This window comes from Balaenoptera physalus (genome assembly GCF_965194825.1).
Source record: "Balaenoptera physalus genome assembly, chromosome: 1".
Taxonomy (NCBI): domain Eukaryota; kingdom Metazoa; phylum Chordata; class Mammalia; order Artiodactyla; family Balaenopteridae; genus Balaenoptera; species Balaenoptera physalus.
Window position 1 is genome coordinate 137,184,249 of NC_138882.1, and position 12,527 is coordinate 137,196,775.

Genomic DNA, 12,527 nt, shown 5'->3' on the forward strand with positions numbered 1-12,527 from the left:
TTTTATAGCATCTCAGATTTCACTGTGAATTCTTGATATACCCATTCCCACTCAACCTTTCCTCCTTTAGTCATAAAGAATAGTGTAATATTCATTCAGCTGCTCAAGCAAAAACCTAGAAATCCAACTTGGTTCTCCCATGTGCCATGCTACAAAAATGGCCTGGGTTTTTCATCCTTTTCTATGTCCGTGGCCTTTGCCATGTGACACTGCAGTTCTCACTAATGACTAAAAAGGCAGAGGCTATTTTCACACCCCTTGATGCATGGACTGGACTCATGACTTGTTGGATTGACCTAATGGAAGATGGTAGAAGTGACAGTGTATTTGTTCTGAGCCTTGGCCTTAGGCAGCTTTTCATGTTTCTACTTGCTCTCTTTCATCTCTGCCATTGCCAGGAGAATATGCCCAGGTCACCCTACTGGAGAGGAGACCTGTGTAGTAAAGCCAAGTTACCCCACTCATCTCAGCTGAGACCTGGATCAGCTGACAGTCAGGCAAAGTCCAGTTACAAGAGCAAGTCCAGCCAATATCATCAAATCTACCTTAATGTTGTATGACGCTGAGGTTTGGTGTTAATTTTTATGCTGCAATATTTGCAATAAATAAATGATATACCCCATTACCCCATTTTCTTTCATCCTAGACATATCAGTTATATCACATGAGTCCTATATTCCTACTTACAAAACAGATCTCAAATCCATTCACTTTTTTCCATCTTCATTGTTCCACTCTAGTTTAAGAACCATCATACCTCATCTGAACTACTGCTTTATCTACTTCCATGCCAGACACTTATAATCTATTCTTCAAATACCAGGGAGAGTGATTTTCCCCCAAATAACATATATTAGATCACCTCAGTCATTGCCCTGCTTAAAATCCTTTAATATCTTCTCATTGCTCTCAGAATATAATCCAGACACCTCATGATGACCTCATGGTCTGCCTAATACCAAGATGAAAAAGTAGCTTTTATTTTACCTTCAAAAATGGTTTCTTCAAAGAAATGTGGGATCAATTCTTATTTAGAAATCTCTGCTTGAAGAAAGTTGATTTACTGTTTCAACTCATGGAATATTATTTTGGTAAAAGTACCAAAATATATCAAAATGAAACAGTTTCTTTGGAAAACACAGAAATCAAACATGATGATTTGATTTTACCAAATAGCAAAAAATTAAGGTGGAGAATAAGAGGAGAGGATGAAAGAAAAAATAACAATCCATTGGTGGTCCAGTGTATCACATTGAAATGACAAAAGGAAACAATTAGACCTGAAAGAGAAGTCTGCATTTGGGGCTTTGGAGCGTATATAACCCAGCTGTTCTCTAACTTCACAGGGACCGGAGAACAGAGGAAATAAGTTACCCTGAGGTAGGAGGTATAAGCTGGAAGATTAGACATGAAATCAAACTCCCTGAGAGTCAGCATTGGTAAGTATTACTTGATACTTAACATACAGTACTTAGCTAAAAAGTGCTTTTGCTTATTTTGCTTCGTTTATACCTGAAGACCTTGGGGTCTAGTGAGGTTCAGTGGATAGTAATTAGTTTTCATTCTGACTTTAATCACACATGGTAACTTGACAATTCACACGATCCATGAGTCTGTAAGCCTTCCGAAAATGAATTGCCATTATTTGTATGTTTAAACCAAATAGCCGTCAAACAGCTGCCTCCTACGATTGAAGCAGGTTGAAAAATAAAGCCTACCAAAGGTGCAAAATAAAATGCAAAAATCACTAAAATCAGTTCCTGTTTTTAAATAATGTGGCTACAGCCCCAGAATACCAAAGGCAGCACAGGAATACCTAAGAAAGGCATTTGGTGCAGTTGTGGGCACCAGTAAGATTGACTTTAATCTCCCTGGAAGTGATATTCAGTATTAAATGCAGTTTGTCAATGCCCTGTCCCTCAGGGCATAATGTTGTGCGGTAGTGTAGTATAGTGTAGTGTAGTTTTCTGGCACCTGGCTACCGCAAAGCCTTCTCCTTTGGCCCCTTGTAATGGGAGGTGTACAGGAAGAAGAGCAGCTGGGTCCTGGTATTCCTGGAATTTCTCTTCAGTGGACTGCCAGTGTACAGGTATCACAACGTGGCACATGGCTGTACTCAAGGAGATGAGACTCCTTCTGAGAAAATGAAATCCAGCACAAGTGGTACAGAAGACAGAAAATCCTTCTAACATGTGCCTCCCAAACTGCCCTCTCTCCCTCTGTTCCCTTCACCAGGAGTGTCCTCTCCATCTTCTCTGCCTTCTCCACACCCTGTCTATCCTTCAGATTCCAACTCATCACACTTCCCTATAAAGCTTTAAAAGTATACAACCCCCAGTGATCTTTCTTTAATAAACATATATCTAAATCAGAATTTATTCTCTCTGCATCGCTGACACATCACACACACACACACACAGACTGCACTATCCCAATGAACTGTACCATAATTCAAGCCAGAAACCTACTTGTAATCCTTGTCCTGCCTTTTATTTCTCCATACCTTCACCAATCACAAAGTCTGATCAGTCTTCCTCTGAAATATCTCTTGAATATCATATCCATCCCCAACCCATCCCCCTACATCAACTACCTTCATTTGTTTGGTCTCTCTCTAATTTATCTTGCCCAAATCTCCCATTCCTACTTATTGTCCACAATGTAATTAGAGTGGTCTTAATAAAAGGCAAATCAGATCATGTCACTCTTCTGGGTAAAGTATTTCAGCGATTCCCTCTGTTCTCGTGATATGGGTGTCAATTTCTTTACATAGTTCACAAGGCTCTGCAAAATCTGGCCTATGATTATCTCTAGTCTAGCTTCATCTCTTGCCATTTCCCCAAATCATGCTCGCTTCCAGACTCTTGTAAATTCCCCCAAGCCGTGCCTGAATACTCTTCTCCCTACACTTTTACTGGCTAACATTTACATATTCTTCCTAGCTCAGCTTAGATACGTCCTCAAAAATCCTTCCAGGACCTCCATATACCAATATAGATGTTCATTATATGTAATACCACAGTATCCTATATTACCATAATTTTCTAGAGACAGAGCTCTTAGCTGTAAACAGTGAAATCAACTCTAGTTAATGAAAGCGGCAAACAGAATTTTTAAATATTAGGTAGCTAACAGAATCTCTGGGATGACTAAAGAATGAGACCTGGAGATCACCAGGCCAGTGACAATGCTCCAGGCTTCACTGTGGAATGGCTGCCTTGGATGAGTGGAGACAACACTGATGCTAAGCACTGGGTGCTACCACTAGGACCTCTGGCCCTGCCTCTTATTGATGGAGCCCAGGTCACATTCCTGAATCCTCACTGCAAGGCATGCTGGGACAGTAAGGTTTTGTCATCTATCTTGAGGAGTGCTCAGATTAATTGTTTTATAGGTTTGTTGAAGAGCTTGAGGGTGACTAGCAGTAACCACTTATTAATTTTTTTATATCAGTTTTTTTTAATATTTCTTTTTTTTTAACATCTTTATTGGAGTATAATTGCTGTACAATGGTGTGTTAGTTTCTGCTGTATAACAAAGTGAATCAGCTATACATATACATATATCCGCATATCCCCTCCCTCTTGTGTCTCCCTCCTACCCTCCCTATCCCACCCCTCTAGGTGGTCCCAAAGTATCAAGCAGATCTCCCTGTGCTAGGTGGCTGCTTCCCACTAGCTATCTATTTTACGTTTGGTAGTGTATATATGTACATGCCACTCTCTCACTTTGTCCCAGCTTACCCTTCCCCCTCTCCATGTCCTCAAGTCCATTCTCTAGTAGGTCTGCATCTTTATTCCTGCCCTGCCCCTAGGTTTTACAGAACCTTTTTTTTTTTAGATTCCATATATATGTGTTAGCATACGGTATTTGTTTTTCTCTTTCTGGCTTAGGTTACTCTGTATGACAGTCTCTAGGTCCATCCACCTCACTACAAATAACTCAATTTCATTTCTTTTTATGGCTGAGTAATATTCCATTGTAGTGCCACATCTTCTTTATCCATTCATCTGTCGATGGACACTTAGGTTGCTTCCATGTCCTGGCTATTGTAAATAGAGCTGCAATGAACATTGTGGTACATGACTCTTTCTGAATTATGGTTTTCTCAGGGTATATGCCCAGTAGTGGGATTGCTGGGTCGTATGGTAGTTCTATTTTTAGTTTTTTAGGGAACCTCCATACTGTTCTCCATAGTGGCTGTATCAACTTACATTCCCACCAACAGTGCAAGAGGGTTCCCTTTTCTCCACACCCTCTCCAGCATTATTGTTTGTAGATTTTTTGATAGTGGCCATTCTGACCGGTGTGAGGTGGTACCTCATTGTAGTTTTGATTTGCATTTCTCTAATGATTAGTGGTGTTAAGCATCCTTTCATGTGTTTGTTGGCGATCTATATATCTTCTTTGGAGAAATGTCTGTTTAGGTCTTCTGCCCATTTTTGGATTGGGTTGTTTGTTTTTTTGATATTGAGCTACATGAGCTGCTTGTATATTTTGGAGATTAATACTTTGTCCATTGTTTCATTTGCAAATATTTTCTCCCATTCTGAGGGTTGTCTTTTCATCTTGCTTATGGTTTCCTTAGCTGTGCAAAAGCTTTTAAGTTTCATTAGGTCCCATTTGTTTATTTTTGTTTTTATTTTCATTTCTCTAGGAGGTGGGTCATAAAGGATCTTGCTGTGATTTATGTCATAGAGTGTTCTGCCTATGTTTTCCTCTAAGAGTTTTATAGTGTCTGGCCTTACATTTAGGTCTTTAATCCATTTTGAGTTTATTTTTGTGTATGGTGTTTGGGATTGTTCTAATTTCATTCTTTTACATGTAGCTGTCCAGTTTTTGCAGCACCACTTATTGAAGAGACTGTCTTTTCTCCATTGTATATTCTTGCCTCCTTTATCAAAGATAAGGTGACCATATGTGCATGTGTTTATCTCTGGGCTTTCTATCCTGTTCCATTGATCTATATTTCTGTTTTTGTGCCAGTACCATACTGTCTTGATTACTGTAGATTTGTAGTAGAGTCTGAAGTCAGGGAGCCTGATTCCTCCAGCTCCGTTTTTCTTTCTCGAGATTGCTTTGGCTATTCGGGGTCTTTTGTGTTTCCATACAAATTGTGAAATTTTTTGTTCTAGTTCTGTGAAAAATGCCAGTGGTAGTTTGATAGGGATTGCATTGAATCTGTAGATTGCTTTAGGTAGTATAGTCATTTTCACAATGTTGATTCTTCCAATCCAAGGACATGGCATATCTCTCCATCTGTTGGTATCATCTTTAATTTCTTTCATCAGTGTCTTATAGTTTTCTGCATACAGATCTTTTGTCTCCTTAGGTAGATTTATTCTTAGGTATTTTATTCTTTTTGTTGCAGTGGTAAATGGGAGTGTTTCCTTAATTTCTCTTTCAGATTTTTCATCATTAGTGTATAGGAATGCAAGAGATTTCTGTGCATTAATTTTGTACCCTGCTACTTTACCAAATTCATTGATTAGCTCTAGTAGTTTTCTGGTAGCATCTTTAGGATTCTCTATGTATGGTATCATGTCATCTGCAAACAGTGACAGTTTTACTTCTTCTTTTCCAATTTGTATTCCTTTTATTTATTTTTCTTCTCTGATTGCTGTGGCTATGACTTCCAAAAGTATGTTGAATAATAGTGGTGAGAGTGGGCAACCTTGTCTTGTTCCTGATCTTAGTGGAAATGGTTTCAGTTTTTCACCATTGAGAACGATGTTGGCTGTGGGTTTGTCATATATGGCCTTTATCGTGTTGAGGTAAGTTCCCTCTATGCCTACTTTCTGGGGGGTTTTAATCATAAATTGGTGTTGAATTTTGTCAAAAGCTTTTTCTGCATCTATTGAGATGATCATATGGTTTTTCGTCTTCAATTTGTTAATATGGTTTATCACATTGATTGATTTGTGTATAGTGAAGAGTCCTTGCATTCCTGGGATAAAGCCCACTTGATCATGGTGAGTTTCTAAAAAAATGTTAAGGTTGCCAGCTGGTATAGTAAGTATCTTGTCTGTTTCCGGGGGACTCCTTTAGTCAGTACCATGTCTGTGCTGGCAAACAATTGAGGCTAAATAAAGGAATGTGGAAATATGAATGAAATAGTGCTATTTACTCTCTGAGTGCAGCACACGTACCAATGAACAGCAAGGTGATGTGGAGATCAGGAAAGCATTAGTAACAAGCAAAGATATGAAAGGGGTTCATCTGCAGCAAATCAAAAGAATGTAGCTGAAGTCCTCAGCCTGGTCGGAATTGGGCCCTGAATGGAGCTGATAAGGTGACCAGAGAGAGTTAGAAGTGCTACAGTATGCTTCCATAACACTCCATACTTCTCCAATCATAGCACTTATAAAATTGTATTGAATAGTTTGTTAGTTTCTTGTTATTCTTGCAGAGTTACAGGATGTGTGAAGACAGAGATGGCTCATTCATGCCTGCTCCACAGACAATGTGTAATAGATATTTTTAAAAATAAGTAAGTGAATGAATAAATGAATGGGGGTAAAGATGAGGGCACAGAAGTGGAAGAGGGAGGTGGGCACCAGAGAATGTTGCCAGGTTCCAGTGGGGTGACACAGATCAGCACAGGCCTGATGCTAGCCACTCCCACACAACTCCTTTCTTTCTAATCCACTTCTCATTCTCTTTGGGAAGGATTGAGGTCTCTGGAAAATAGCCAAAAAACAATTAAGGGAGCGGCCAGCCCAAATTAATGCTCAAGCATCAGGAGTATCTGAGCACTGAAAGCCACTTCTATTCACCCTCTCTCAGCTGAAGGGGTGAGAAAGGGTTCCCAAAGCCATAACTCTTTTTAGGTGGATTTAGAAGGCATATAAAGGCCCCTGGCTGAGGACTTGCCTCCTCATTCCACAACTGGTGCCAGAACTCTCAATCCTCCACTGAGAGAAAATGTCCAGCCAGTAAGTATCTCTGGGAGATTATTTTTTTAATTCTTTAGTGTGTTGATGGTAAATGGTCTATTTCAAGAGCTCCTGAAGAGGACTGATGACCCCTTTAGGGAAGGCCTTGGGTCATGGTCGGGGAGTTTCTTCCTATTTATATATTGAAGCAAATATCTAGAATTCAGGTCTAAATTACAGTGGGATTTGTGTGGCTTGGAATGGGCCTTGGAAGTAGTAGTGAGCATGAAGATTTCAACGAGGCAGACCTGGGTTCCACTTCTTGCCCAGCCATTTCCTAGCTGTGTGATTTTGGGCAAATTACTTTTTGGAGTCTTGGCTTTTCCATATATAGAATGAGTAGTACTTACCCCATTATGGTGTTGTGAGATTTAAATGAACGAATAGCATACAAAGTCCTTTTTATAGTATGTGGCACATGGTAAGTGCTTAATAAAAAATAACTATCATAATTAGGCAGTCTGGTCAGAGCTCTCACTCTAAGAAGTTATAAAATGGAGCCAAAGTGAGAAGGGAGAAAATAATCAAAAATATAAGACCTAAGTCTCCTTGTCTGACTATATTTAAAATGTACTGTAGCTCTTGGAGATTGGTGATGAAATGAGATGATGGGAAGAAGTGATGATATAATATGGGTGAATAACAAAGGATGAAAAACTGACCCCCAAACCTGTGGTCTCCCAGTGCATAAGAGGGAGAGGAATGAGACGGTCTGTGAGGCAAGAGAATAAATGATGCGGACAGGGCAGGCTAATTCTGTGGGAAGGACTCGGTCAGGAAGAGAAGTGACAATGGCGGGATTTGTTGACTTGTCTTCAGAAATATGGGAAAACTGCAGAGGGCAAGTCCACTGTGGCATTAAAAGGGAGGTCATTTTCTCCTTCATCAAAGGAGGAGCACTGACCTGGGCCCCTTTGCCACCCTGATACATTTCTACCACCACACCACACCAAAACACTGTGTGCTCCCAGCCCAGGCTAGACTGGCAGTATGCACCACCATTGAGCAGAGAGCATCTTTTCTCCTGGAGCTCTGCCTCTGTCTCCATGGACTTCCTGAGATTCCACATGAGCTTCCTCCTCATTATTCCACCATTTCAGAGTCGAACATCCTGCTGGTGGTTACAAGAAACTGTTTGAAACTGTGGAGGAACTATCCTCACCGCTCACAGCTCATGTTACAGGTTGGTCTCACCTATCTTGAAGCCATCTTCTCTTTTCTGTCTCAATCTCTCTTCTCTGTCTCCTTATTCATTGGCACCTCTCAGTACGGGCTCCCCCTGTGGGCTACAGAGAGAGGAATCTGGACGTTTGGGCTTTTTATACTAAGAACCCATTTCCTCTTTTCTTTACTTCTCTAATATAGAAAAATGCTACCTAACTGAAATTCCTTAACAACTGGGACTACACCTTTGTCATCTTTAAACTGTCAGTGCCGAGCTCAGTGCCTGGCACATAGAAAATGTCCTGTAAATGTCTGTTCTATCAGTTGCAGAATAAATGAAGGCCTGGTGATAAGCATCTGGGAATATGACAATAAAGGGTGGTTGGTTTCATGCCCATTATATCAGAAGTCTTGGTTCTGGAGTCAGGCAGATGTAGGTGCTAATCGTAGCTCTATTATTTTACTATCTGTGAATCCTTCAACAAGTTACTTAAACTTTCTGAGTCTCAATTCATTCACCTACCATAAACCAAATTTTACCTCATCGAGATGTTGTGAAGTTTAAATGAGATAATGTAAATAGAAAGACTCACACAGTATCCAGCACAAAGTTATCAATAGATGGTTGTTATTATTACTACTGTTATCATTATCCAAAGTCACCACATGACCCACACATAGCATCCTTGCTTAGACATGGTGTTATAGGAAGGTCCAAAGCCTGGGCAGGTCTCTTTCCTCCCAATTGTCTCTTATGCAAAATAGAAGGGATGAGCCCAGTGCTCTTTCTCAACTAGATTCTCATGCTAACAATCTAGGTTCTAGCAATCAAATTAATGCTGTGCCTTTTAGTTAAGCCATGCCTTCTTTTCAAAGTTTTATCAGAAATATAAATCCTTATAAAGTGGGCTGCTGAAATTGAGCTATATGAAATACTACATTTGTTTTTTTTTTTAATGGCAAGGATTATACAAACACTGCCAAATGCTGCACTTTTCAAAGGATCAAAGGGCACAAACCTAACTGTTTAGACTGAACAGACTTAAGGCCTTTCTTGTGTGCCCCTCATTTTGCAGAGAAGGACACGGAGGCCTAGAGATGGCACATAGCAAATCCTGAACCAGAAGAATTCAGGTCTCTGACAGCCCTTTGCACTTTCTGCTACAGCAGGTTGACCTTTATCTGGACAGTAGCCCATATTCTCAAAGGAATATAGCTCTATATTTTAAGAAGCCAGTATTCTTGTTGTTTCATTTAAATGGTTTGTTCTGTAGACACATCTTTGTTTAGTATCTAGATCCCTGCTTCTAATCCATCCCTCCTATATATCAAGAAATTTGAAATTTTTCTTAAAAGTGAGACAGTAAAAAGGCAAATGTATTGGTAGCTGGGGAAATCTGTTAGATGGAGAATCCCATTCCATTCGAGATACTTTTCCCTGTCTCCTTCCAACCCTTTATCTAAACTCTGAGATGTTGCCACATTTCCTACCACTTGGTCTCCTAGTGAAAGGAGAGTAGGCCAGCAGGCATTTCCTGAGAGCTACCCTCCGTGAGAGCTGGGAATGGAAATGACTGCCAGCTTTAGAAGTAAGAGGCTGCCCAATCGGGCTGCTTAGATAATCACTGCTCCTTACCTGGGTGAGAAGGGCAGGGGTAAGAAGCAATGTTCTGAGTCTTGCCTTCATCACAGGCAGGATCCCCCTCTGGCTGACCGGCAGTCTCCTTCGATGTGGGCCAGGACTCTTTGAAGTTGGATCTGAGCCATTTTACCACCTGTTTGATGGGCAAGCTCTCCTGCACAAGTTTGACTTTAAAGAAGGACACGTCACATACCACAGAAGGTAAAGAACACTAGGGCCCACTCCTCCTAGGGGTCGGACCTATCTCAGCTCCTCCCTCCATGTACTTTTCAACCTCCTGAGCCCAAGAGGAGACTTTTATACTCGCCTCCGCTCAGAATCCTCCTGGGCCAGTGAGTCTGTACGGACACCTCGGAGATGTACTACAGGATAAAGAAGCAGCTAAGAACTAGGGCTTTGGGGTCTGACATGCCTGGCTTCAAATCCTATATCCCCTACTACATACCATTTGCCTAGGTGGGTGCCCTTTGGCAAGATGTTAATCTCTAATTCTTTGTTTTGTCATCTATAAAAATGGGAGAAATGAGAATTTACTTCAGGGTTTATTACAAGGATTAAATGAGAACATGGTACCTAGCCCATAGGAAGCATTTAATAATAATAATAGTTATTTTTATTTTTATTAAACCATGGGTCTCTTGATGTCTTTCCTTTTTTATAATCAGAAAGGCCAATGGGAAGGAGGGAGGGGTGTCACAAAGGAGGTAAGGACCAAATATGTCATAATAATACAAAAAAGAGAAGTTTTCTAAAAACAAAAGATTGTTGCTAAAAGGCTTGAAGCCCTAAGCCATCACTCCAATTTCATTACAAAGATTCATTAACACCACAATAAATAGTTTGTCTTATGCCTTAATATTCAGGCCTGTTAGCAGCTTTGTTGATCACCACAGATTTCAGGCATTCTGAAGAGACATCAAAAGAAAGAGTAAATGGAGTCTTGAAGTAGTCAGGATAACTTGGACTGTAATAGAAGAGAAACAGATCAGGTCAAGCAAAAATTTAGTTATGAAAGCATATTTTGGAGGTCAGGCAAAGCCTTTATACGCCTTCTAAAGACCTTGGTACTTTTTTCTCTTCATGAAAGTGCAAAATCAGATTTTAATTGGCTCTCCACATGAGAAATCCTAGGCAACGTATGCCATCTAGTCTGGGAGATATGGTTCAGGAGGTCTGCCTGTGCAAAAGACCGGATTCAAGAATATCTACTTCTAAAAGTAGCAAAATAAATTTTTAAATTGAAGAAAAACACAAGAGGAACATGAGGAAGATTGAAAGGAATATAGTTCAACATAACATGTTCTATACTTCCCCGCTCAGTGTAGATTGGTGAATTATAGGCTACAGGAAGTCAGAGGTCCAATGTGAACTACCCATGGGGCTGCATAGTGTGATATGGAAAAGGCATGTTTTCTGGCTCTGGCCACATATGCCGATCACTTAATTTCTCTGAACCTTGATTTCCTCATATGTCACTGTGAAGTTTATAAGACATAAATTTAAGCTCGTGGCACATTGTCTCTTTCTCCTTCAGTCACCCCAAGAAAGTTACGAGACTCTTCATTCTTCATGTTGTGGATTTATGATTCTGACTTTAGAAGGGCACATGGAATGACCATATTCTAAGCTCCCCATGGACTACACTAATTGCCCTTGTCTGTGACCCTTTCCCGTGTCTCAATGTCCTTCAGGTTCATCCGCACTGATGCTTACGTACGGGCAATGACTGAGAAAAGGATCGTCATAACAGAATTTGGCACCTGTGCTTTCCCAGACCCCTGCAAGAATATATTTTCCAGGTTACTGAAACCCAACTGCATGTTATTAAAGACGTTTTACATTAGCCCTTTTTCTCTCATGGCTTGAAAGTTACTGGACTGAAAAATCCATTTGCTTCTGCAGGTTTTTTTCTTACTTTCGAGGAGTGGAGGTTACTGACAATGCCCTTGTTAATATCTACCCAGTGGGGGAAGATTACTATGCCTGCACAGAGACCAACTTCATTACAAAGATTAATCCCGAGACCTTGGAGACAATTAAGCAGGTAGGACACAGTGCTCAGACGATATCGCTCAGGAATTTAGAATTTGCAACTTAGACTTAAGTCAGCTGTGCATTTGGGTTTGAAGAATATGAGAGCCAGATAGATTAAGTTTCAAATCCCTGCTTTGTCATCAACTACTAGCAATGTGACATAGGGCAAACTTTGTTTCTCCATCTGTGAAATTTCAAACATTTATTATGTGGATTGGAGGAAAACCGTATAAAATGCCTAACATATTTATTTGTGACACAAATATTTATTGAGTCCCTTCCATGTACCAGAACTTATGCTAGATGCAAAAGATATACCAATGAGTAAGACAATATGGTCCCTGCTCTTCATGGTTTTTATAGACTAGCATGGAACTGGAACATTTAATATTGAAAATCCTACCATTCATTGTTCTAGGAAAGTGTGTTGCACCAACCTGCCCCTTCTTATAGACACTTCTTGTTAGAAATAAAGCTATATCTTAAATGAAAAAGCATAGAGAAACATGTCAGCAGTATTAGAAAGTGACAAATTTTGATGAGAACTTAGGCAGTCTCGGTGCAGCATTCGATAAGACATTTTCAACCAATATTTATTAAGTTGTAACTATTTGCAAGACATTGTTCTTGTCTTCAGAAAGCTTAACACCTAGGTGGAGAAATCAAATAAATACATTACTTAACTATAATAGGACACAGAATGTGATGACTTTTTTCACAGAAGGAAAACCTTCTATGAAAGGACAAAGAAA

General features: G+C 40.0%; 2 protein-coding genes across 6 annotated transcripts in view; both read left to right on the top strand.

The window, feature by feature from the left end:
• DEPDC1 (DEP domain containing 1) overlaps nucleotides 1-7,575 on the top strand; it is a 59,705-nt gene extending 52,130 nt beyond the window's left edge. For 4 of the 5 annotated variants that reach the window (XR_014252259.1, XR_014252261.1, XR_014252262.1 and 1 more), the window contains one exon: nucleotides 1,347-7,575. The gene's annotated coding sequence lies outside the window, so the exon portion shown is untranslated. The remainder of the gene's footprint in view (nucleotides 1-1,346) is intronic. The other variant, XR_014252260.1, reaches the window with a different exon arrangement.
• RPE65 (retinoid isomerohydrolase RPE65) overlaps nucleotides 6,841-12,527 on the top strand; it is a 28,123-nt gene continuing 22,436 nt past the window's right edge. The window contains exons 1-5 of the mRNA XM_082420537.1: nucleotides 6,841-6,935; nucleotides 8,036-8,118; nucleotides 9,792-9,942; nucleotides 11,433-11,540; nucleotides 11,644-11,785. Coding sequence (XP_082276663.1) covers nucleotides 6,925-6,935; nucleotides 8,036-8,118; nucleotides 9,792-9,942; nucleotides 11,433-11,540; nucleotides 11,644-11,785 — 495 coding nt within the window. The 5' untranslated portion in view covers nucleotides 6,841-6,924. The remainder of the gene's footprint in view (nucleotides 6,936-8,035; nucleotides 8,119-9,791; nucleotides 9,943-11,432; nucleotides 11,541-11,643; nucleotides 11,786-12,527) is intronic.